The 25628-nt window shown below is 33.8% G+C and overlaps 4 protein-coding genes across 4 annotated transcripts; 1 reads left to right on the top strand and 3 right to left on the bottom strand.

Moving 5' to 3' along the window:
* Positions 1 to 1087: 1087 nt before the first annotated feature.
* LOC9316997 (serine/threonine-protein phosphatase 6 regulatory subunit 3) lies at positions 1088 to 6373 on the bottom strand. Its single transcript, XM_021028643.1, has 19 exons — positions 6172 to 6373; positions 5864 to 5967; positions 5698 to 5784; positions 5527 to 5602; positions 5375 to 5449; positions 5235 to 5288; positions 5007 to 5066; positions 4806 to 4922; positions 4500 to 4594; positions 4197 to 4405; positions 3753 to 3850; positions 3545 to 3648; positions 3295 to 3457; positions 3018 to 3140; positions 2785 to 2867; positions 2374 to 2506; positions 2250 to 2288; positions 2026 to 2096; positions 1088 to 1923 (listed from the first exon to the last, which is right to left on the bottom strand). The coding sequence occupies exons 1-19, from the start codon at positions 6208 to 6210 to the stop codon at positions 1284 to 1286; spliced, it is 2370 nt and encodes a 789-aa protein (XP_020884302.1). The 5' UTR covers positions 6211 to 6373; the 3' UTR covers positions 1088 to 1283.
* Positions 6374 to 10246: 3873 nt separating this feature from the next.
* LOC9315168 (CASP-like protein 5A2) lies at positions 10247 to 12389 on the top strand. The gene is made up of 4 exons (XM_021029836.1): positions 10247 to 10398; positions 10634 to 10949; positions 11792 to 11924; positions 12016 to 12389. Exons 2-4 carry the CDS (start codon positions 10741 to 10743, stop codon positions 12205 to 12207), a joined length of 534 nt encoding a protein of 177 aa, XP_020885495.1. The 5' UTR covers positions 10247 to 10398; positions 10634 to 10740; the 3' UTR covers positions 12208 to 12389.
* A 267-nt stretch (positions 12390 to 12656) lies between these two features.
* LOC9315167 (double-stranded RNA-binding protein 2) lies at positions 12657 to 14895 on the bottom strand. The gene is made up of 3 exons (XM_021028794.1): positions 14342 to 14895; positions 13872 to 14091; positions 12657 to 13744 (listed from the first exon to the last, which is right to left on the bottom strand). The coding sequence occupies exons 1-3, from the start codon at positions 14585 to 14587 to the stop codon at positions 12900 to 12902; spliced, it is 1311 nt and encodes a 436-aa protein (XP_020884453.1). The 5' UTR covers positions 14588 to 14895; the 3' UTR covers positions 12657 to 12899.
* Positions 14896 to 20727: 5832 nt separating this feature from the next.
* Positions 20728 to 24823, bottom strand: LOC9315166 (vacuolar fusion protein MON1 homolog). The gene is made up of 14 exons (XM_021029201.1): positions 24026 to 24823; positions 23663 to 23742; positions 23474 to 23545; positions 23344 to 23383; positions 23033 to 23134; positions 22816 to 22937; positions 22370 to 22502; positions 22194 to 22285; positions 22022 to 22103; positions 21871 to 21935; positions 21485 to 21760; positions 21315 to 21406; positions 21163 to 21227; positions 20728 to 21067 (listed from the first exon to the last, which is right to left on the bottom strand). The coding sequence occupies exons 1-14, from the start codon at positions 24536 to 24538 to the stop codon at positions 20972 to 20974; spliced, it is 1830 nt and encodes a 609-aa protein (XP_020884860.1). The 5' UTR covers positions 24539 to 24823; the 3' UTR covers positions 20728 to 20971.
* Between the last annotated feature and the right edge of the window lie 805 nt (positions 24824 to 25628).

Here is a 25628-nt window from a genome sequence, read left to right as displayed (position 1 = left end):
TAATACTAATAGTCATAAAACATAAAAAATCATTAAATTTTGCATTGAAAACCTAAAATGACACTCTTTGTGAAACAAAAATAAAACCTTAAAACGACACTCTTTATGTAACGGAGGGAGTACCATACAAAGTATTTATGACGAAAATTGCTGAGCTAAAAAGAATTCTTCTGAGTGGGAATAAAACTAGTCATGACTTGCAAAATGATGTGAAATAACAACTAACAAGGTCATTAAACGAGTGTATCAACTATTTACAATTACTATAAATCTATATATATATATATATATATATATTTTTGGAAATATTTATGAAATAAATCCTGGAGTTCCAACTTATTTACGATCAAAAACTATTGACATTAATTATTTAGATTTTCAAAATTAAATCAAAAATATTAACATAAAAAAATCATTTCCAAAAATCTTAACCTAATATATTAAGCATAGTTAATCTTTGCCACAATTACATCCATATTCAATTCGATTTCCTTAAAAGATCTAAAAAATCCCTACATTTAATCGTGGGCATTCAAATCTTAATCCGATTTTTAATCTTCATACGCAATTAATTCAAAAATCATTATATAGAATTAATTATTATTAACTAAAATTTAAAAATATATATAAAATCAAACTTTTAAATTGACTCAAATTATATGTATATTAAACAAACTATTATTAAAAATAACAAAATGATGTTTAATTTCATGGGACAGGGTTATATAGTGGGACGGATTTGGATCGATATTAATACGGGACGGTATTAATATCACAGATGAAATCTTAAAATTAACAATCAAAATACAATTATACAATTTTAAACACTTAATAAAATAAACAATATTAAAAATACAATTTAAAATTTAATTTTTTAGCTAAAAAATCGATTCGCCGTGTACCGCAGGGTAAAATCTAATATATCAATAAAAAGGAAAGACCAAAGTGGGTTATTTTCTTCTTTTCTGCCGAGCAAATTATGATTAGTATTGAATTTGTTGGTGTGTCGCTCTTTGGAATCTTCGTATTATAAAGTTAAATCAGGACTAGTTTTTTCTAACAAATATAATTTGAAATCAGAGACCACTAAAGAACAAAACTGTAATCAGTTGATATAAGGTGTTTTATCTGAACAATGAAGGTATGATCCCAAAGTAGTATAATTGGCAAACGAGTAAACCAGAGACATTTAAAAAAAAAAAAACTATAACAATTGGATTTTCATTAAAAAAAACAAAAACAGAGCATCAACAATACGAGATTTTGTAATGTTTTGTTACCTTTTACTCCAAAACTGTAACTTCTTGATCAACCCTCCAGAATTTTGCATCGTTGAACTCTGTCACACCAAAATTCTCTTCCTGGTGGTTTTCGTTTTCCGGAACTTTTTGAACGATATTCCGCTTCAACGGTCCAGCTTCACCGACTATCCCTTCTTTTAAAGCTTGCTCCATTGCTTTCTCTGTTCCTTCTGGTTCCACTCCCACAAACTCCACATCCTCTTCAAAGAGTGCTCGCACGGCAGGAGAAGAAGGCGATTTGTGCCCTGAGCCGCTGCTTCCAGATGATGGTGGGGAACCATTTGGAATAACTGGTTCGGATTTGACATCGAGCATTGGTACATCGATGAATGGGTTCAGACTGGAGCTAGTGATTTGTATTTCAGATGGTTCATCGTTGTTCTCTGATGATGTATTGATGCTTGTTGAGTCTGATGTTGATAAATTGTTGGGAGAGATGTTCTTCGGTTTCTCGGTTAGATCATCGTCTTTTTCTTCTCCAACCAGAAGCTCATCGTCACTGCTGCTGCTATTGTTATCATTTGAGTTTTCATTCATGTTCACGTCTTCAATCGTCGTGTCAGAGGTCGTGTTGCTGAATCTGTCATCTTGGAATGTGAACCAGTCCGAATTTGTGAGCAAGCTGCAGCAAGTTAATGAGAAACGATCAAGTCTTCTTCTTCAAAAACAGTATTTTTAGATGACCGAGTTAAAGAACCGATTTGAGAACACTCAGTTAACCCACCTTCCTTGGTCGTCTCCGAGTCTCAAGGATGAAATTACCACTTCAGCAGATTCATCGTCAAAGTACGCATCCTGCATATAATATGAAGATAAATCCACTATTAACAAACTGTTTTGAATACGGAAAATACTTTCAGATTTACATCTTATCACACATATTGTGAACACCGATATAAATAGTTTCTTCGATATACAAAGAAGAGAGAAGAAGTGAGCAGGACTTACACTATCGTCTCTATCGAGGGCATTGAGAGCATTCTGATCCTGAAACCAGAGAAGAAAAAAGGATTAAAATTGGTGTCGAGTAAACCATTTCATAAATTCAGGAAAAAATATAAGCGTAAATTACCTCTTCATTATCCTCGTTTCCATACATTCTGTAATTAAAAGCTTGGTTCAAATTGTTCGCCAAAGCTGCAACATCATAATCCCTGTCTTCCTCGTCGCTATCCCTTGTTCTATCTTGCACTGTAGTTGGACGCCTGTATGTGACATTGGTTGAAGATCAATTATCTACTCCCATTATATAAAAACTCTAAATTTTCAGGTCTTCATCACGCAGATACTGTTTATGTATTTGTTAGCATAGTGCAGAAGAAGAATAAGAAAACTCCATCTTTATCAATCATTATGAACCAATCGTTATGGGGTTTTAAGTAACCCTCCTCCAAGAATCTAAGACTATGCAATAACCGACAACTTGATGGATTAAATTGGGACCAAGCATACAGTGATAAGGGAGAAAAGCTGATGAAATTACCCGCATGCCCATCTGTACACATTCTCAACAGTATTGCGCTCCTTTAGAACACTACTTTGCCACTCGTTCCATTCACTGTTTTCCTAATGATTTGAGAGAGCAAAGTCTCGTCAGCAACACACCAAGAGTAGGAAGGAGAGCACTCTTGATGCTAGAGCCTTTATGTGTGCAGTTGATGAATCGAATGTAAGAACAAATTACAGTACAGAAGATTGTTTGGTTGTAATACCAACCTGAAGCGATGTCTTTATCAGGCTATTGCTATCACTCAACTGGACAAGTTTATTCCATAGTCTTGTGATATGTCCAACATATCCAACCCGTGGTGGTTTTTTCCCAGTGGCAACTACGGTAGGCTACATCACAGAAGAAAAATGGCATTTTGTTTACCTAATGATCAGCTGAACAAGAAGACTATGACTCTTAACTTGAGCTGATTTTTGACATGATACAAGACCATTTACCAATAATCAATTAAAACCGTTGTAAGAAAAAGCGTTGATAGCATACCAAGTTATCGCCAGAAAGAGCCGAGTCTTTGTCTGATGAAAGAATTTTGCTAATCAGATTGCATTCTTGAAGGATATGGTTAACCATAATTTCGCTCTTATTTTCCAAACAAGAAAGTATTATACTCTCCACTTGGTGATGGAGAGCATTATTGTATGGGTACCTTCATAAGTTGAAAGTATTTTTGTTAATTAACATCTCAAGTAAACTAAAATCCAGATCAAGAGTTTGAAGTTTCGTAATAGCTTACTCGAAAAATAGTTCAAGGATCCTTTTAATTGTTCCAGAGCTTGCTAATTCAGTTCCAGCAGCTTCATTTCCGGATTTTAACAGCACCGCAATGAATTCTACAATCTGGAAAAAACGAGCAAAAATTCAGCGTAAATATCTACATACAAATAAATATGTCCAAAATACCTACAATTACTACTCAGAAATGCTTGAATTAAGGATCTGACCTTCAAGCGATGCTTTCCAAGAGGCGGCCTCAGCTCTCCATACGTTGTAGGTAAGACTTTGCTGTCAGACGCTACACTGAGAAGCACAAGCATGTCACCTGCAAGAAAAGACATTAAATTTTGTTCATATAAGGACAATGAAGAGACAAGCCTTGATTTAACAAAACTTGCAAGACATTTCCTACATATCCAAGGAAGTCTATGAAGGAATCCCAACAACCATGGAATTAATGAACTCCCAATTTCGCACTATCCCCATAAATCAAAATGGAACAGACCAAATAGAGCAATAGAGTCATGGGTCAGCGGAAACTGAAAAAATAATCACAAAAGGTAAGCATGGCAATGTGATTGCTTCATATGCATCCAGCACAAATTAAGATAAAAGAAGGATCTTATTGTTTCATGGGAAGATTCTATAGCACCGGACGGAAACCAACTTACCGAGTTTTGGTAGCATGGCACCAATAGTCTCCTGGCTCACTGGGACAGGAGACTCAAACATATTTTGACCTCTATAAGAATTGAAGAAAGGCGATGAAGCAGCAGATCTCCTTGGATCTAACAGAGAGATACATACAGTAAGTGAATGAACTAGGCCAGATTTTGAATGTGAATCTTCTATAGCATGACCAAATATCCTAGAAACAAAGCTGCAGAAAGAAGATAGAGGTTTTACCACGTCAGACTATTGTACATATCCGCAGAAACCAGTGAAACTCAAATATGAAAGCAAAGATAACAAACCCAGGGCTAGAGAGTTTTGTAGCTAGAGCTGAAGGTGCATTTCGAGTAATTGCACATAATGTTTCTGCTGCGTTTGCCTGAACCTCAGGAGGACTCTGATTCAAGTTACAAAGGTTGTCAGAAAATGGGAATATCAAATAAAGACTGCAAAGGATATCGCAAACATTGTCAATGATAAACCCCAGTTATGCTTTTTCTTATCCGGTAACCTCTCACTATACCAAATTTTAGATCATCAAGATTTCTCAAAAAGAAAGCCTCAAGTTTCTTTTTTATCTTGGAATAACCTAAAGTTTTACTACTTACAGATGAGTTTAGTTTGTCGACGATCATTTCAAGTAAATTACTATCAGCCAAGTATCGCATCACATCCGGAAAATTGGGATAGACATGATCATCAGCACCAACCAAGCGAACCAAAACCTACACAATGTCACAATAAGGTTATTTGAAAAGATGAGCAATGAAGACACACCAAGCTAAATAGGATCTCAGACAACCATTTACCTCCATGATGGATGTTATTCCGATTAAATCAACCAACTGGCTAAACACATTTCCATGCCCCTGAAATTATTAAAAGCTATTTTAAGAAACGCAGCCAGTGCAAATATCTCAAAAAGCAATCCAGATTGTGACAATGTAATGAAAATTGGTAGTTCATCTAATGGAATTTTGTCATAAAATAAATTGACCCATTTAGTCACACCAATAGAGTGGCATTACATTACTTACTTTTATATATTTCATAAGTGCTGCAGTCTTTCTGATCATCAGACATATGACAACCTAAATCAAAAAGACACATGTAAGAACCTAAAATCCATATTGAGGACGATCTTTACACATACTTCTTATTAGTAAAAAAAAGAGACCTTTCCGAAATAGCCTGCCAGCAACGCACTATGAGGACGATTCGGTTCCAAAAATCCAAACAGCAAATCCATCAGCTACAAAATAATAGTAGACCCAACAAATAAGAACATACTAAATCCAAATAAAACGAAACACGATGAATGAAATAAACCTTCTCGTCCTCCACCAAAGTCTTAAGAATAACATCAATCTCACATGTAAATATCTCGCAAGAGATGAATGGAAACCTAAGAGAAGAAGAATCCATCAGTGGCCAGAAACATTCAACAAATAAAAGCATGGGAACTGAAATTCCAGTCACTATACAGGAAACTCATATTACTTGAAAGCACGTTTGCTATCAGCATCGTCCTCAGGCTCTTCAACAACATACCGCAAAAGTTGGTCCACTTGAGTTTTATCCCTTAGACTACCAATACCAATACATCATCAGAAACTATTCCAAGAAATACTTTATGAAACAAACTAGTACAAGATGAATCCAGTACAAATTTATGAGTCGGCTATTCAAAGCTTTGCATTCTTGAATAATCTCTTCCTCATCAAGAAGCTCTTCCAAAGTGAAACTGTCTTTGTCTAGTATCGACTCCACCTATTTCCATAACCAAAATGAGAGAACATCAACTCATGAATAATTCCAAATTGACCTGAATTGCGAGCTAAATCGATTTCACTAGAAAATGAAAACGAAGAACCATTCCAACTTCTTAAAGACCAGATCACGATGAAAAGCAGAAGGAAGAAGATGAGTAGCGAAAAAGAAAGAAGGAAGAAATGAATCTGTTGTTGAACTTACAGGCGACGATGCAGAGAGAGAGGCTAGCTTCCAGAACATGGTGGTGGCGACGAGGAAGAACCGTAGCAGCGGAATCAAAGGAGGAGTGGCGATTTTGGGTTGGAGCTGTGAAATCGATCAAATCAGTCAATGGTGATGGAGATCCAGAGAGAGAGAATGAGATCGGAGTACTCAGATATTTTTTTTGAAAAATCTGAGGCATAATTTTGTAAATTTTGCATAAATAAGGACAAAAGTTTTTAAATACACAAAAATATTCTCATGTCTAAATAATCGCCTTAACCGCCTAAAATTACATAGATTTTGTTTACTGTATTTTTTCAATTTCAATTAGAATTTTATTATATATATATAGTTATATATATTTATATATTGTTTAATATAAATATAATTAAATGTTTTATCTAGTTTTTGTTTATAATTTCATAATTTTAAGTTTTACAAAACTTATATATATAATATCATATTTATAATGTTCTATGTTATAAACGTTTAAACCGCCTAAAAAAATCGCTAGGCCCCGATTACTAGGTGCAGACAAACCCAAACTCCAGAAGAAAATTCTAGGTGCTAGGCACTGGGTCACCGTCCGTTTAGCGCCTAGCGCTTTCTTGAATACTGGAAGTAATGAACCAGCAATACGAAAAAAAATATTTTTCGATCTAAATACGTAGAGTTAATTCTAATCCAAACCTCTAACAAAAATTAAATTTTATACCAAACTTAATATTTAGTGCCTAGTTTAAAATAGTAATTAACGGATATTAGTCAACGTTACATTTGCTAAGTCGGCTGATGCGGGTTTGATGGCGTGGCTTAAAACGACGTCGTTTTGCTTGTTGAAGTTAACTTTTTTTTTTTTTGCAAAATTTGGGTCTTGAACCCAGGAGTTTCACTCGTTTACACAACCTAAAAATCGGAAATGATTTATTTGTCGTGGATTCGAGACCCGAATTTTGTAAAAAAAATTAATCCAACAAGCAAACGATATCGTTTTAAACCACGTCATATCAAACATGTGTCAGCTGACTCAACAGCCATAATAGTTGACTAACGCCAATTAATTACGACTCTGAATTAGGTACTAAATGTAAAGTTTGGGTATAAAATTCAAAAAAAAAATTAGTTTGGGTTGGAATTAACCCTACGTGTTTGTTCACGTTGAAAAATATATTTTACGGATTGTACGGATATAAAAATACCCTTTTTCCACCAACAAACACTATAATCTAGTAAACTATATTATCTAAAGAAAAAAAAAAATTTTGCAAGAAAGGAACAAATTAGATCCTATAGTTAAATTTTAAAAACATTAATATTCTAAATAATACTCTAGACTAATTAATACTCTAAAATAATAATTAACACTTTTTACTTTTACGTAAATATATGGTTTAACTAATATTATAAAATAATAATAACATAAACTTATATGGTCTAATTAATATTATAAAATAATAATAATATAAACCTTTGATTAAGAAAATCAAATATTATAGTAGATTGTATTAGTTTTACAATATTATATCATATTCTTTTAAAGTTGATTGTGTTTTCTTAAAACTGATTTTTTTTCGTTTGAGTTAATTTTCAATTGTTTTTAATTAAATTTATTTGGTATATTACAAACGATCCTTCAAATGTTCCCAAGATCGGAATAGAAACATCTTCTGCCTTCTACAGAACCAAGACTCTGCTTCCCCTTCGAGAAGACTCTGTGCAAGATTCAGCTTCTCGTCGTCCATGAAGTCCTCCCGAACAAAGAAATCCTCTAGCCATGAAATCCATGATCGCAGTTCACCAGCAACACCATCGAAGATGGAAAATCCCTCAAGACACATTGCGATTGCTTCGATCCTTGATCACGAGCAGTGTCGGTCCAATGTTTGCGAAGGCCCTACTCAAGATAAATATTTTTTTTCTCCTTTTTAAATACTACTTAAATTCATACATAATACTATTTTTCTTCAACTTCAAACGAGCGAAACAGAAGTTCAGACATACAAAAAAACATAAAGCATCAAAACCAATCTCCAAAAACCAAGAACAAAATCATATTTAGATATCTCAATGAACACATCATTAAAAATTCACAAGCACATAACTATGATAAGTTTTATTTTGATTGATTTAGTAACAAAAAAGAAAAAAAAAATGGGCCGTAAGCCACCGCTTAGGTTGCTTACGTCGTGGGCCGGCCCTGATCACGAGCACACTATTAGATAAGTTTGAAGGTAAGAACTCTTCTCTCTTATCACTACTAAATCCCCAATACAATTCACGAACCCTAATTGCTATCACACACTGAACAGAGACGCAGCTCTGAGACACACTACACAAATGATCACGCAAGATGATTTCTACATCTCCTCTATATTGCTATTTATACTCTTTAGTCTTCTTATGCTTCTCTTTAGCTTCTCACACGTTCTTTCTTATCAAGAGCATTAATGTTGGTTTTACAAAAAAAAAGAAACATTTTGAGGAAAAAAAAACTATACGTAGATAAATTGCTTCTATATAAATCAAACTTTGTGATAAAATTTTTAAATAAATAGTATCATACTAATGTAAAAAAAAAGGGGAAATTATATATGTAATGTTTCTTAACTTTTAGCCAAAAAAAAATCTTCTTAAGTATAAACTAGGAAGAAAAAAAACAGAAAAGAAAGAAAATATAGATTGGTGACGTATATTAAAATTAAAGTTCGCAATTTAATTCACTACAAGCAGAATTGAGGATTTTTTTTCCGACACTTTGCTAAATTGAGGCTTTTTTGACATTTTTTTCCGTTAATTAACCTTTTCATTTGGTTTAATTGCTAAGCTCTTTTCGTCAAGTATAAATTAGGAAAGAAAAAAAAAAAGATTGGTGGTTATATTTCCCCTTAAGTTAATTGACATTTCAATTTGGTTTAATTGTTAATCGGGAAAAAACCCGAAAAAACCGTCATCTATTTTTTTTTGGCCGTTTAATACGTGTAGTATTAAATTTGGAATAAAAATATCTCATTTAATTTCGGTTGCCTTTTAAAACCTTCGTTTTTAAAAAATTGGTAAAATCGTACTCTCGAGTTAACGGATGTTAACATTGGTAACAGAATCTCTAACTGCAGTTAAAACGTAACCCATGGTGTTTAGATATATATATATACAATCTCTTTTCTGATTTGTACGAATATGTTGTCCTAGTCAGGTGGTTAAATGTGGTTTGTCTATTCTAATGAACCTGGGTTTGAAACTCCCTGCCGTCACTTTTAGACGTTTTTTTCTTTAATTTTTTTGCTTCAAAACAAAACCTCCCCAACCAAGATTTTGATCTCTGTCTCTTCGTTATCGATTTTGAACATCCACATTCTACGTAGATCTGGAAAAACAAGAGAAACTCACGGGTTTGGTTATCCTTGGTTATCACGATTTGCTAGCTGATTTTGACATCACGATTTCGATTGTTTTTGTTGGAGCCTGGAGGTGATTAAATTTCGGATCCATACGGATCTAATCTCGGCGAGTCGATTCGTGGTCAACAGTTTTCAAAAACTATTCGCGTGGATCTGAAGACGATATATTGTTGTCTTTGTGTATCGCACTTAATTTTTCTGGGAATTTGTAGAAGAATGGATCCAATTCTGGAAAACTAGTGTTTACAGTGAGGAGAGAACAAAGAGGTTTGAAGAAGATGAAGCCAAAAAAAAAAAAAAGGGTTTAAAACGTCTAAATGTGACTGTGAAGGGTTCCGAATCCGAGCTCATGAGGTCTTCCTATCGTACACTAACCACTCGACTAAGCAACATATTCATACACTAGCGAAAGCAGATTATATATATATTTAAATATCATGGGTTAAGTTTTAACTGCAGGTAGAGATTCCGTTAATTCGGGGGTACGATTTTACCAATTTTTAAAAAACGAAAGTTTTAAAAGGCAACCGAAATTAAATGAGATATTTTTATTCAAAATTTAATACTACATGTATTAAACGGCAAAAAAAAAAATAGATGACGGTTTTTTCGGGTTTTTTCCCATTGTTAATCTCATTTTCGTGAAGCTATATTCTTCCTTTTGATCAAATGACTCACTCGTCTTCTTCTTCGCATAAACCTTAAAACCATTTCCACGATCTTCTTCTTCTTCTTCCCTCAAATATAGCTTAGGGTTTCTTAATTTCCTCTACCCAAGCTCTCCATGGCTGCTCGCAATTTCTTCCTCTCTTCTTGATTCTCTCAGGTAACACCAAATCCCTTACTCGATCTACGTTCTCAATTTATTGGATCTCGTTTTCTCTTTACTTCTCCTGAACCAAATCTAGTTCAATCAAAGCCTTTCGTGACCTTGGATTAGTTTAGTTTAGAGATTTGATTCTATGTTTGATTTAGTCTCCTTGGAACTGTGTACTAAGAGAATCTAATCTCTGTTTTGAATTATCATTAGTGGTTTAATTTGGTGTATTTGATGAATACAGGTAGGGGAGATTTGAGTACTACTAGATTATTGGATTTGGATTTCAGCTATTGGTAAAGAGGGAAAGAGATGTGTTGAATTGGTTGTGTTTGGTGGAGGAAAGAAGAAATGAATGTGAGCCATGCATCGGTTCATCCGGTTGAAGATCCTCCTGCTACGGAAGTTGATAATCCGCCGAGGGTGAGGATGGATGATATGGAAGGAATGCCTGGAACTTTGCTTGGGCTTGCATTGCGTTTTTTTCAGTTCTTGTTTGCAGCTGCTGCGCTTTGTGTCATGGCTACTACTAGTGATTTCCCTTCCGTTACCGCCTTCTGGTAAGATCGTCTTTTGTGCTATAAGATTTTTTATGAATTCGATTGACATTTTGACATGAATGCTTCGGTGTTAAGGGTTTTTGTTTATCTATGATGAAATCTGAACATATCAGAATCAAATGTGATAGCAACCTATCTTTCTTCCAATATGTTATAGTACTATAAATTGGAATCTGTTTTTTTGTTGTTTTTGAAGATACAAATAAGCGTCAGGTTTGTGGCTTAATGTGATAAGCTATGAAGTTTGTGAGTCTATTAATATATATAACGCTGATCAAAAGCAAACTAACACCTTGTGAAAGAAAGTGTATGGGGAATTTTAATACTTGTGTCCAGTAATGTAATGTAGCTGCCAATTTTTACTGTATAGACTTCTTTTTTCGATCCGAAATATATCATGGTAATAAAGATCATTAAAACTAGATGAGCGGTCTTTGAGAAGTTAGTGTTGATAAAATGGCTATCATATCTTTTTTTTTTTTTTTTTTTTTTGAACAAAAAAATGGCTATCATATCATGTTTTTCATTCGGTCACTGTTGTTTAATTTGGTTATTAATCATGCTTTGCATCATGGTGTCTGCTAGTGGTTACTTAGGTAAGTTTGCCTTAGTGACAGGCACTGGTGTACTTTGTATGTAGTTATCCTGTTGTAAATTCTCCAGAGTCCAGATGAATGAATCTTTGTTGTAGCATTATTAAGCTTTGGACATAATGAGATAGTTGAACCGATTGTACGGGGTGGGTAGAATATTGGGTTAAACCTGTATGCTTTATGTGATTAAACCAAGTTTGGTGACTGTTAGATTTTGCTAAAGATGGCTTATTGTTTTTGCTTCATCAGCTACCTAGTTGCAGCTACTGGTCTGCAGAGCTTGTGGAGTCTTGCACTAGCCATGGTTGACGTCTATGCCATTATGGTCAAACGTTCGCTACAGAACCGTCGACTTGTGAGCTTGTTTGCAATTGGTGATGGGGTGAGAGATTAATCAATTAGCCTCTCTATCTATTAAAATAGTATGAGGAAAAAGATGTGGATAAATAAGAAAATTCTCTACATTATTTCAGGTGACATCGACGCTGACTTTTGCAGCAGCTTGTGCATCGGCAGGCATAACGGTTCTGATAGACAACGATCTGAATAGCTGCGCACAAAACCACTGTGTTCAGTTTGAAACATCAACAGCATTAGCTTTCATAAGCTGGTTTGCTGCTTTGCCCTCTTTTCTCTTCAACTTCTGGTCTCTTGCATCCCGTTGACATGACACTGTTCCGCAAGATGTGTTTTCATGGTGTTTATTTTCGGTGTATAGTGACTGATTTTTCTTCTTCTTTCTTGTTTTGGGTTTGGAACCAACTTTCTTCAAACCCAATGCTTGGAAACTGGGAGTGGTTTTGTAGACGACCTTATTCATTTTGTTGTACAATGACAAGATTTGGTCCCAATGCTTGGAAACTGGGAGTGGTTTTGTAGACGACCTTATTCATTTTGTTGTACAATGACAAGATTTGGTCGGCTTTGTTATAGTGTTTCGCACCATATACAGAAGCAAATGGTTGAAGTTAGTAAATTCGAAGTTTTTAAGACTCATTGAATTATGTGTCATACCATATACAGAAGCAAATGGTTGAAGTTAGTAAATTCGAAGTTTTTAAGACTCATTGAATTATGTGTCATAGTTGTTGTGTAATACGAAGGAGCTTGATTCTTCTGGAACGACGATAGGTAACGGATTTATAAAAAGGACACAAACAAACAGAATAGGAAGTGAAACTGATACAATTCTACAATCCAGAGATGGCCAGGTTCCTCCTAAAACTCCCAATATAATACAAATCTTTCGGATTATCAAACTACTCGATCCACCGAGTATAATAACGAACGATTACTAATGTAACAATTTTCAGAAACCAACCTCAAAAAACTAAACTCAGAGACAGTCCTCAAGACATCAGATTTTTAGGTACTCCAGTCGCTCTCTTGCTGTCTCCGGTTCTCCTTTCGATGAGTCCTTTGCAGCTGTTTTCTCTCTCTCTGAAATTGGTATAGTGATTCCTTCTTCTCCAATTTCAAGAGTATCAGGCAAGACTGGAATACTCTCCTCATTTTCTTGGACCAATGATACCCGGGTTTCTCCTACCTCAACTGTGGGCTTCACAGTGGTTTGGATATCCACTTTTCTAATTCTAACCGGTGGCGCAGAAGCAAAAACGGGCACTGCAGTTCTGATTGTGACAGGTGGTGCGATTCTCACAGGTGGTGCAGTTCGCATCAGCGATGGGACATACACAGAAGAAGATAGCTGAGTGCTGTTTGTACATGGTGGAGGAGGCATTGGAGGTGCAGAGAAGACCGGTACAGCGGTTCTGATTGTGACAGGTGGAGCCATCCCATGGCATGGTGATCTTAAATGTCTCATAGGAACATAAGGCTGAGCTGCTGTGCCTGGGTTTGCAAATCTCTGCTGAGGCCGCTGGTAGCTGCGACTTTCCAAGGCTGCTGCCATAATTCTGTCAATACCGGAAGTTGCTGCTAAGGATCTGCTGCTTCTGGAAGGTTGTTTTGGGCAAATGAAGGGTAAGATTCTCGATGTGGTAGCAGGAGAAGGCTGTGGACTTGTCGGTCTAGGGTTCTGCATAAAGAACTTCTTTGCAAATGGAACCGGGGCACTCGAGGAGCTTCCTGTACCAATATTTTCCTTGATACGATAGTTTATCAAAGCTCTTGCTATAATCACCTGTTCTAGTTCGTCAATGTTCTCAGGCTCAGGCATTGAACTTGAAGTTTCTTTTGCCACTGTTACCAAGAAGAACATAAAAAACCTTAAACAAGTCAAACCATGTAAGCAGAGTTACATTTGATCAACGCCTTCGTTAAAGTAAAACCATATCAAAAACTGACAAAATCAGGTTTTAGGACTCACATTGTTTTAGGGAAGACCAAGCAGCCATAGCAGCATTCTTCTCTGCTTGCTTCTTATTCTTAGCTGGATCTCCAGTGAATGTGATTCCAGCCAATTCTACAGTACCAGTAAACACAGGTTGGTGGCCAAGCCCAGACCTGAAGGTCGTATATCGCGGTAAAGGAGCTCCCACTCTTTGAGCTATTTCTTGCAACAGATTCTTATACACACCCGTCTCATCCTACACAAAACCAAAAAAGAACAGAGCCGGGACAAGTATCATCATCAGTCAAACGCATAAATGGGTAATAACAAGATTCAAACTTTAGATCCATAGATCAGTGAATGTGAAACCCAAATCCCTAAAAAGCTAGTCAGAGATCTCAGCACCGACCCTAATAACCTAAACCCATCAGTGACCTAAAACCACATGCAAATTCAACATCCAAAGCTCAGAATTTCCAAGTAGAGAGTGGAGGAAGGAAACAAACCAAGATCCTGGAGGCAAGAGAGTGAGAAGGACCACGATTAGAGAGAGCATTGAGAGCAACTTCAGCAGCAGAGTGTTCAGCTTGACGAAGAGTAGAACAATACTGAGGACTCTCAAAGATCTCGCCGTTAAAGTTAACAGTAGCCTTGAATCGCGGCGCGTGGTCAGGACCTTCTCTAATACAAGTATACGAAGGAAGATTAAAGCAGCTTCTCTGCGCCAACTCTTGTAGCTGGTTCTTATACATTTTCGAAACCAAAGACAAAGAAAACGAACTCCGATTTCGGAGAGATCAAAGGTTCGATTTTTAGGGCTTTTTCTTCATCTCTCTGCTTCTATATCTTCCAATCATGGAAAATCCTTGGAGGGTTTTGCTTGGTGAGTGATTAAGAGGCTAAGTTTGGAAGTGAATGAGATTGAAGATGGTGAAATCGGAGGAAATTTAGGGTTTTTGCAGAGAGATAGAGAGAGAGAGAAGAGGAAGAGGAAGGGAAGAGAGAGAGTGTGTGGGGTTTTTGCTTTAATGGAAAAGAAATTAAATGTGAGAATTTATTATCTGCTTTTATCGCTGCTAGTCAACTGAACGTTAGCCTGCATGGATGTGATATTTTTAATATTTGTTTCTTTTTTTATACTCTACTAGATCATGACCCGCACATACGTGCGGGGTTTCATATTTTTTAAAAAGTTCTAACAAATTTTAATTCAATATAGATTATTTCGTTGTTTTTATGATATATATTTTAGTGTATTAGATATGGATTCACACGTACGTGTAGAGATGTTTGTATATAAATTGTTATATAGATTTTAAAAATATAAAATATTTTGTTGTGTTAGTAAACTTTATAATAGTCCAAATATTATAAAATTAGAGTAATAAACGAAATTCAGTTGCGTTAGTGCATAGCATAGTTATATTTTAAGATCTGGACCTACACGTACGTGCAAAATTATATTTAAGATAAAACTAAGATATAATTTAGTTGCAAAAGTTAAATGATATTACTTTTTTTTATTTTCTAAACTAATCAAAACATTTCTAATAGTTTGATTACATGTGTTAAATAGGATATAGATTCGGTTTGAGTTTGGTTATTTCATGTATATTAGCTAGACGTAACTATTTTAGAACGGGAAACATATCCCGTCCTATATCTGTCATAAATTCTTGGTCCCATAACCCGTTTTGTATACGTGAAATAAAAATATGACAGTCCAGTATCCGGCATAAATAAAATATGTGTAACTGAAAACGTACGTACATGGTTATGTATGTAAACAAATTTATTTTATATAGTGCTCATAACCTGAACTCATACCAATTGGGTATTTAGTTTGATTTTTAATTTATGTTCCCCTCTCATCCCGTCTCGTAATTCCTATTCTCATTTCATTCCATTAAAATCATGTTCCAAATTCTTGTTTGCGTACTTTTAAATACCATACAATACATACTGTGAGTTTTGCAGATTAATATATATGCTGCTAAAGTTACAAATATATTTTAACAAATTAATTAATGTTTCTTTCCTTAGCTAAATTTTGCATATTCTTCTTTTTATTGTTTAATCATAATTAATTTGATTTTTAGACTAAAAATAAAAATTTGAGATACATCTCTAAAAGGGATATGCTATTGCTGCATAATTTGTTTTGAATTCAAAATATATAATTAGTTTACATTATTTAAAAACTGTGTGCAATATATTAGGGATTTATTTAAGGAAGATCCGGTTGAAAAACAAAAAATAAAACGCAAAATAATTTAGAAATTAATATATACAATCTATTGTTAGATATTTATCAAACTTGCTTTAAACGAAGGCTATAATGATAATTACTTTAAATTTATTATTATTTGAGTTTATTTCATCATAAATATAAAGAGTTGTTAATACCTAATATCATATTTTAGAAATTGTGAAATAAAATTTTGTTTTATATTTTAAAATTTGTGAAAATATTATAACAAAACTGAATCTTAAAATATTTGTATTTAGTTTTCTTACGAAATTTTAAATTTAATCTTAAAGTCCTCCATTGATAAATCTTTTAAACGATAGTGTTTTTAATTTTGAATTAAAATGATATTATTTTTCTTTTTATTTTTGATATAGAATAGTCTATTAAATTTTGTTTTATTTTTGAATTAAAATCTTAGTTGGATATCAAATCTTAGTTTTTCAATTCCTATTGGTTAACAATTTTTTAAAAATTACTTTCAAATTTTCGTTTATAATTAATAAGAGAGAGAAAATTAGTTTATTTTTTTGGAAATTAATAATTATTTAAAAGAATTAAACAATTTTTTATTTAAATATATTAATTTTGTGATTACTATTGTACCCTTAATGAAGTTATTTAAAAACACTAAAAATCAATGGCATTTTTTGTAATATTTTACTCTTCATAAGGTTATTTAATATTTAGTGATTCCCAATTAATAATATAGATACGAATTTCTATACTAATTTGTATGTATCTCAAATTTTTTTGGTCATAAATTTAATAAATAATAAGACTCAATTTTACATGGAATTTATTTTTAAGAAATACATTAACTATAATTTAATAATCTATATTAATATCTTACGTTATAATTTGAATTTACATAATATATATTATTATTAAAAATATATATTGAATAATTTGTATAATTGTAAAGTATGATAAAAAAATTTTGAAAAAATATATTTATTATTACAATTTGAATAAACCGATTAATTTTAGTTTATTAAGTTTTGTTAACGTTTGAATTAATGGAGAAAACGTTAAAAGAGAATTATGGAGAGAACGAAACGGCAGAATCCGTAACAACATTTGTCGAGACGGTCGAATCCATAATAACATTCGTCGAAACGGTCGAATCCATAACAACACCCAAAAATATAATTTTATTTAAATAAGATTTGGAATTTCACAATATTTTTAATTATTAAATCTATATGTATTTATATAAATTGAAAATACGTTAATTCAGAAAAGAAAAGTGAACCAGAATTATTTTTATCCAGAGATTTTTAAGTTTTTATTTCAATATGTTTAACCTTTTCTTTGGAAAAAAACAAGATGTTTAGGTTTTTGAACTTGTTCTAATTATTTATGGTCCATTAAGCAATACGAGACCCGCGTGACTCTCAGTCTAACGTTAACTTGTAGTTTGAAATCTCGGTCAAAAGAAACATAAGATTGGAAAATCCGCACAAGTTCCATCATCAACCACGTATACTAGATACACTTTAAACTTGTTGAAAAAAGTCAAAAAAAGATTTGGAGAGAATGAAACGGTAGAATTCATTACAACACTCACAAAACTGCCAAATACTTAAAACAACACTAAAAAAGACAATTTTGCTTGTCAAATCTTTTTTGTTCATCACATGATTCACATCCAGTTCAATCAGTTTTTATTTTTTTAATTCTTACAAAATCTTAATCTATTTATCTTTTTTTTTTTTTGGCGATCTATGAATTATGGAGAGAACAAAAAATAAACTACAACAACCGGAAAACCGCAACTCAAATTTTGAAATAACTGATCTTTACCATTCGAAACAAAGGTTCCTCGTTTCGATCTCTCCGAACCACAATTGTTTATGATAGGCTAAACCCTTGGTTCCATGAAACTTCAATCTCATGGCCACTCACCTTTCCTTTAACAAAAAAAAAAAAAATGGCCAACATTTACTTTGATGGCCAACTTGGGTTTAATTTGTTTGTATGTTGAATCTTTTGTTTATTTGTACGGTCTCCAATTTTGATCTACGACATTGATTCATTTTAGTTTTATAAAAAGTAATTTTTTATAGAAAATAATAATAAGTTTTGCTTAAAATTTTAACATAATTTCATAGACGTGTTTTTCTAGTATTAATTTTTTAATATCAATAGTGATCTAATTTTTTTATTCAATAGTAAAAGTTAATATAAATTTAACCAAAACAAACTAAAATATGTTCGACCGATGTAGAATTTAACTTAATTTCATAGAATTAGTGGGAAGTCCGAAGTCGTATTCCAATGAAAAGGAATATGAAAATGGATTTAAAAAAAAAACTAGAAAACTGCGTGAAACCTAAGAAATTAGTGCGTCGTTTATTAAATTTTCATATATTAAAAATTAATGTTCACACATCTCTAAAGAATAATTTAGCTTTTGATGAATTTTGAAATTATGTCCACACAAGTCAATGGGTAGAGAGAGAGGAGGCAAATGTGTAGTCGTGAAATTACCAAAAAGCATATTTCGTTTAGAGAGAAATAAGGGGTACTTTCGTAAAAAACAGTTTGAGTGATTTTTTTTTTTTTTTTTCTCAAAATTTGAGTGATTTGCAGTAGTAAAAAGGTGGAATTCATAATCATAGTTAAGCTTAGTGGCCAACATTTACTTTGATAGTATTTGTTTTTCTAATTTAATCTCCCGAAGTTGATGAAGTTTGACTGATCCATCACATAACCACATACATTTGTACTAACCAGTTTTCTTATGTTAACCCATTTGTTGTTGACATGTTGTTGAGAAATTTTTAAACTCTGGTGTATTCAAAATCACGAAATAATGAATGCTAATTATTGATTTTAAATCGCAATTTCAGAGATTAATTGAATTTGGTTAATTGAATAGAATTTTACAGTTTAGGTGGAATTAGGAAGAAGAAGAAAAATACAGGGTGAATTGGGTAGAGTTCAAAAGTACAAGATAATCCTAATTGAGCGCATATATTATAGGTTGATTGCTACAGGCAGTCCTTTTTTTTTCTCAAAATTTGAGTGATTTGCAGTAGTAAAAAGGTGGAATTCATAATCATAGTTAAGCTTAGTGGCCAACATTTACTTTGATAGTATTTGTTTTTCTAATTTAATCTCCCGAAGTTGATGAAGTTTGACTGATCCATCACATAACCACATACATTTGTACTAACCAGTTTTCTTATGTTAACCCATTTTACTATCGTGAGAGAAAAAATAATTATGCATATAATTTCCTTTTATACCAGAAAACAAGAATAAATTATTTATACGAAATTTCAAATATTATCAAATCAGAAAAGTGAATATTATGCACTTATGCGATGTTTCCAATCGGAGTCGTATTCTATATCGATTTCGAACCTACGATAGTACTAATAGAAATAATTAAACTACAAATAGTGAGTAGTTAGATTAGAAAGAACAATTTTGTTACTAATATGTGTTATAGTACTATCGCCATTAGCTTTTAAAAGGGAATAATAGGAAGAAATAAATTTCCAAATGCGAACCCCAACAATCTTTAAGAACATAGAGATCGAAGAAACCAGAGGAATACTCGTCTTTGGTCACCATTTCCTTACCTATTTAATGACGAATTAAATATGTATTTACATAGTAATTAATGCGTAACTATAAACTTCGTAATTAAATACATTTACTTCGTTGTCATAATATCTTAAGCAGAGCATTTAATTAGAAGCACTGTATTAATCCCTTGTTCATCCGTAATGTCTAGAGAAGATAAAACAAATTCAAATATTTGGATTTCTTGGATTCGCTTATGAGTTAAGTCATAAGATATCTAAAAAAATAAAAGCATACAAATAAAGAACTTGTCAAATATGGTAATTAATGAGTTTAAAACCATAATATACATCACTCTGTAAAACTTAAAAGTAAAAAACTGATAACCTATCAATAAATGTTTTCCAGAATTGACGTGTAAAAAACTGAAACAAGTTTTAAATTGTAAATACTTACATCTTATATCATTGATTATGGTAACTCAATCATAACACCTGGTAATTCATGTTACCGATCACATCACAACCATATTTGTGTCGTGGTTGCGAACAAAAAAAAAGATTATGGCTTCGATTAGTAACATATAACGGCGGAATGACGTTTTCTAATGTGATTATACAAGAATTTCATCGATCAAGCAAATTTGCATAATGCTTATCTAAATGTGATATTGCATTTTCACCTAAAAATACAAAACTTCATTATGCAAATAAATGAGTATATAGTTGCTTATTTCATTATACATTTTTCATACCGCAAAGTTTCAGTATTCGACTTACGTCATTATGCAATTTTACAATGTTACCAATGAGAACCTAAATGTAATATCGTTTAAGGTTGTTTCACACATTAAAAAAAAAAATCTCCTATCTACTTGATAATTGTCTATTTGTCTTGCACATAACCCAAATCATCATTTAGTTGGTAAATATTTATCATTAAAGCTTTTTAATATGTTTTTTGAGAATAGAAGTATTTCGAGGAAAGAACACAAGGATGAGAAGAGATGAAATTTAGAAAAGATAATAAATTAGGAAGGAGCACCACAGTGATGGCCATTTAAACTAAAACCACACAACAAGTAACAACCAACTCTAGTCTCCATCCTTCCATCAAAACCTTAATATTATTGTTCTCTTTTCAATTTTTGTCTACATCAACTCAATTTTGACTATTCAAGCTAATTAATAACAATAAAGGCAATGAAATAGCTTTTCTCTCAAGGGTTTCTGGGTACAACAATTACATTATTGCCTTATTAAGGTGGGTGGTACTAGCACAATATAGGGGGTCAAAATAGTAGAAAGATCAAAACGTACATATATTTAAGAGTGAACAGTCAAATATTATATCACCAAGAGAAAGGACTAGCTCCTTGCAAGAACACTTCATTCTCTACATCTTTTACCCTTTGGCACACCTGATTACATATCTTTATCGCCATCGCCTGCCAAATGGTTTCATCAATATCATTATCAGAGATCCGTGTTTCATCGATTTAAGCTATCTTTAACTTCATTGGAAAGTTTTAAAATATCTCACCTTGTCTGCAAGTGGATCAAATGCTGCATAGAGTTCAAAATCTGGTGTAACCCAACATAGAAGAGCTGCAAGTTATCACAAAAAGACTTTTGTCAGTTCCGCAGCGAGAAGATTCTCATCTTTCGTAAACATGTGTGCAAATTCGAACTTACTGTAGTTTTCATCTCTTCTATATTGAGTCTTGTGAGGTCCCAATCCTTTTACATGCATTGAAGCATAAAGTTTCTGGTATGCTCGATATAGACTGCGAAATAGGTACATCAGTACTTACTCATACAAAATATAGTCACTTAGTTACGTAAGCTCGATTTCACGACTTTACCTTTTCTGCTGTCTGTGACTAGTTACTGGAGGTGAGAATTCAGAGTTTATGTATTGATCTAAGTATATACTACGGTACATGAAATGCCAAAGTCCACAGGGACCTCCGGTTCCCACAGATACCTCTGGAACAGCTGTATCTTGTCCCTGATTAGCAGTAGATGAGCGACGCCTGCGGTCTATAGGTAAATCTTCAACGCGCATTCCACCTTCCGCGATTGATCTTTGAACCACACTTAGAATATTTGACTTGAGAAGAACAGTCTCAATGCGAACCCTAACCATGAACAAGTTTATGGAATTCAATAACATGCTTATTAACAGTATTCAGCATTTTATCATGTCAAAAAACACAAGTATCTTCAAGTATGATATAGCTATTTTTACCTGCAATCTTTGAGATGATGGAAGGCGTCTGAACGTGTAGTAAGCAATATTACATATGTATCATCCTACATCACCGAGTAAGTTAATATTTCATATTGTGCATTGTAGATGAGTTTAAGAAGCTCTCCACAAGTATTGAGTTATGACTCACATCAAAGAAGTGGACATAGGCATGTAAAAAGGCCTGGGCGTTGTATCTCGGTAGGCAGATTGGTGAGAAAGATTCTGATGTTCTGCTAGTAGTGAGGAAGTAGTGAGAACAAGCTACACAAAACATATGTATGGTTCATTTTGGGTACATGGACAAAATATTTAGCACTTGCCTGAATGATTCTGATGACATGACAAAATTTGAGAGTAGAAGCAAGTCATCGGGATGGAGAGACGCTTTCTGTGCACCAGCAAGACTGACAACCTGTAAGTAAATATACATACAGTCATTAACTATAATGGATTTCCAGGCTGAAAAACTTTGATCTTTTGAACACGGAGGTTTCACCTTGTGTCTGCACATTAGTAGTGAGAACAAGACACCAGACGCGCAAACGTCTTGCAATATGGTCCCCGTAGCTTGCCTTAATGCATACGGAAGGGGAAGACAAGTATAGGCATGAAGAAATGTAGCTGGGTTCCTAAATATGGGAAAATCATCTCGAAATTGTTAAAACTTTTATATGAATTGGAGATCTTAATCTTCCACCCACAATCTCTTATTACTTTTTGTTCAAAAAGATGTCTATCTTCAATTATATCTTCAAATATATCCAATTACAGACACAACTGATCCATGAAAAAATGTGAACTTCTAGCAATTCGAGTGAAAATCTTGGTCATTATCCAATTTTTTCTAGAGATCAGTAGCCTCAATCTCCACATTAATATTCAGAAACAAAATAACAGGAAAAGAATGTAAAAAGGCAGCTGATTTAAAGAGTTGAGACAAACCAGCTAAATGAATGGACAAGAGATGAGAAGACAGCATCTGTCCCTCCAAGCAAGGGTGTCATATCAAACTTTGCATTCTTCTCGAAACATCTGTCTATTGACTTTGTTAAAATTAGTATCATCTGCATCACCAATGTTGCATTTTGGTTATTTAAACCCCTCACTCAAACATGACGAAGTTCAAAAGAAAGGATACACAGCAACGGTCTGTTGTTACCTGACCATATAGAAGATCCAACTGCCCCCTTAAATACTCATATGTTTCATCTGTACAGCTGATGCAGACCAGGTATATTGGCCCCTTCACGAGAAAGACAACCTGAATTTGACCAGGAAATCTCATTTTTAAAATGCTTGTAATCTTATATTTTATACATGACATATCTCTCTAATCAATATCGCCAATGATAATGTAAATGAAGAAAACACTTCTCTTGTTGAAAGTTAATGCACCATTCTATCTAGTGGAAAACTATTATAGGCACCACTACCAAGCTATATAATTGATAGAAAATGAATTTTTAATACCTGGTGTTTTCCTGCCTTGATTAAATTGACACGGTCACCACTAAAAAAACAATGTGTTAGGCTTCAAACATTAAAGTCAAAAATAACCATAAAGGAAACAAACAGCAGACAAAGCTTGTGCAAATTTTACCCATTCTCCACAAAAGAAATAATAGCTTGAAGAGTAGCTGAAAATCCAGCAAGCTTATGTTCATCTCCATATCTAAAAGATACGAGAATCAAATATAAATGCAACAAGAGGAGTAAATCAGTTAAAAAGATAAAACCCCACAACACAACCATTCTTTACTGATGATTCAATATGAAGAAATGGCTAAACCTGGAATATATCGGTTTGCCGGAGTTACTCAAAATGAAGAAATGCTTCTTCCTCTTTCTCCATGACATAGAAGCATCATCCTGCGTTTCATATTAAAAGTGTGTTCTCAGAGTTCTATCTACTGCTGATGAGAAGATAATCAATAATCATCAGTTCACATGTATCACTCCCTAAACATTTTCCACAGTTTTGACATTGAATACTAATTCAACTCCAATGTATCATGAATCTGGCACTAAAGAACTCATAATCCAACAATACATGCCCGAAACTGTACACTATCAACGACGATCACACCGAGAGAAGATACTTGAACTGATCTTGTAACCTAAAACTAGAGCTAAGTAGCTATATCAAACTGACCTCATCGACATGGCGTTTTCCAGGCAACCACGCAGCTTCATGCTGCGAAGCAGTGTCACCATCCACATTAGCTTCCCGAATCTCATCCTCACTCACATCATCAGCTTTATAAGTAGAAGTAGCTCCACCGCTACTCCCTCTCTCTCCATCGTAACCGCTACTAGTCGGACTCGGCGGTTCTTCCCCTGCCTCCATTTCCACCGGATTCTCCGCCCTTAAAGAAACCTCTATCTCCTCTTCTCCGCTAATTCCCGCCACACCTTCACTGACTAAACCTCCATTGCTAACTCCGCCTTCGTTCCCGTTAGCCGATGCAACATCATTATCATCATCATCGCCGCCGCTAAATTCGGTGTGGCTACCATCAGAGACTTCGCTTGGTTGAGATAAATTCATTGACTCTAATTGACTTTGAACACGCTCTGAATTCGTCTCTGGATCGGTGCTAGGGTTTGGATCGGCGAATTCGGTACCGGATGATGAAGGAGAAGAGCTCGAATCTGAAGTCGCCATTGCAGAAATCAGTTAGAGATTTTAGGGTTTTGTCAAAGAGAGAGGAGAGAAATTGTTGGTCTCCTCTAATGGCAAGTCTTGTTCATTGATTCTCTCTGCAAGATCACTTTGTCCAGGATGATGATGATTCACGATTCACCAACGGATCCGGATTTCCAGTCGGATATATTTGACCCGCTTTTTGACCCGTCTTTTTTCCACAATAGAATATAATTGAAAAAGAGAGAGGGGTTCGTGTCTCACTACTTAGTATGGGCCTATTTCGGCCCAATAGTGGAAGCCGATAAATAGTACATCTACCAGTGAGTACATTTGAAATAACACTAATCCGTATTGAGAAAAAAAAAAGGTTGGAAATTATAACAAAACAATGGTTTCTGTGACTTGTGTGTTACGAGTAATATGAATCATATGATCATATGGTGAGTAAAATAATTGTTGTCACAAATGGGGTTCATTTTCACCATTCGCAACACAATACTCACATATTGCAACGATGATCGAGCTCCGAATCTCATCCCTCGACGCTTCCATCTATTAGATTCTTACAGATGAACGAATTTCACATTCTCCACATGAGTCTTTTGTTTCTTTATTATTGGTTAGGCCTTAAAACTCAACATTGACTTTCATTTTCTCTATGGTTGCTTCCATTTGACCAAAAACTATTTTACTTTTGTTTTCGCCAACTACCAAAAGCTTTTTTTCTTCTCTTGATTGTTTCTTTGGGCATGTGAATTAATTAATAATATTATAATCAAACACGTGAAAGAGACGTACTAAAAATGTCATCTAATTTAGCAAAAGCTTTAAGAACACAAAGATCAACAAAGAATAACTCTCTTTATTAATCACTTAGGAAAATAACTCAAAACCTAAGCACTCAATCTCTATTCTCAAAACTCATAAGTTATGCTACACCTTAGCATCTTCTTATATAGAGAAGAGTTTTCCAATTCTCAAAAGTAAAACTTACATATTTAGATAACTCCTAAATAGTACTTTTCCTAATCTCTCTCAAAGATAACTTATTGTTCAAGTAACTTCAAGCTTAGGCCAACATTCTCCCCCTTAAGCTTGAAGTTATCTT

Source organism: Arabidopsis lyrata (assembly GCF_000004255.2).
Source record: "Arabidopsis lyrata subsp. lyrata unplaced genomic scaffold ARALYscaffold_4, whole genome shotgun sequence".
Taxonomy (NCBI): domain Eukaryota; kingdom Viridiplantae; phylum Streptophyta; class Magnoliopsida; order Brassicales; family Brassicaceae; genus Arabidopsis; species Arabidopsis lyrata.
This window is presented reverse-complemented; position numbering and strand designations above follow the sequence as displayed.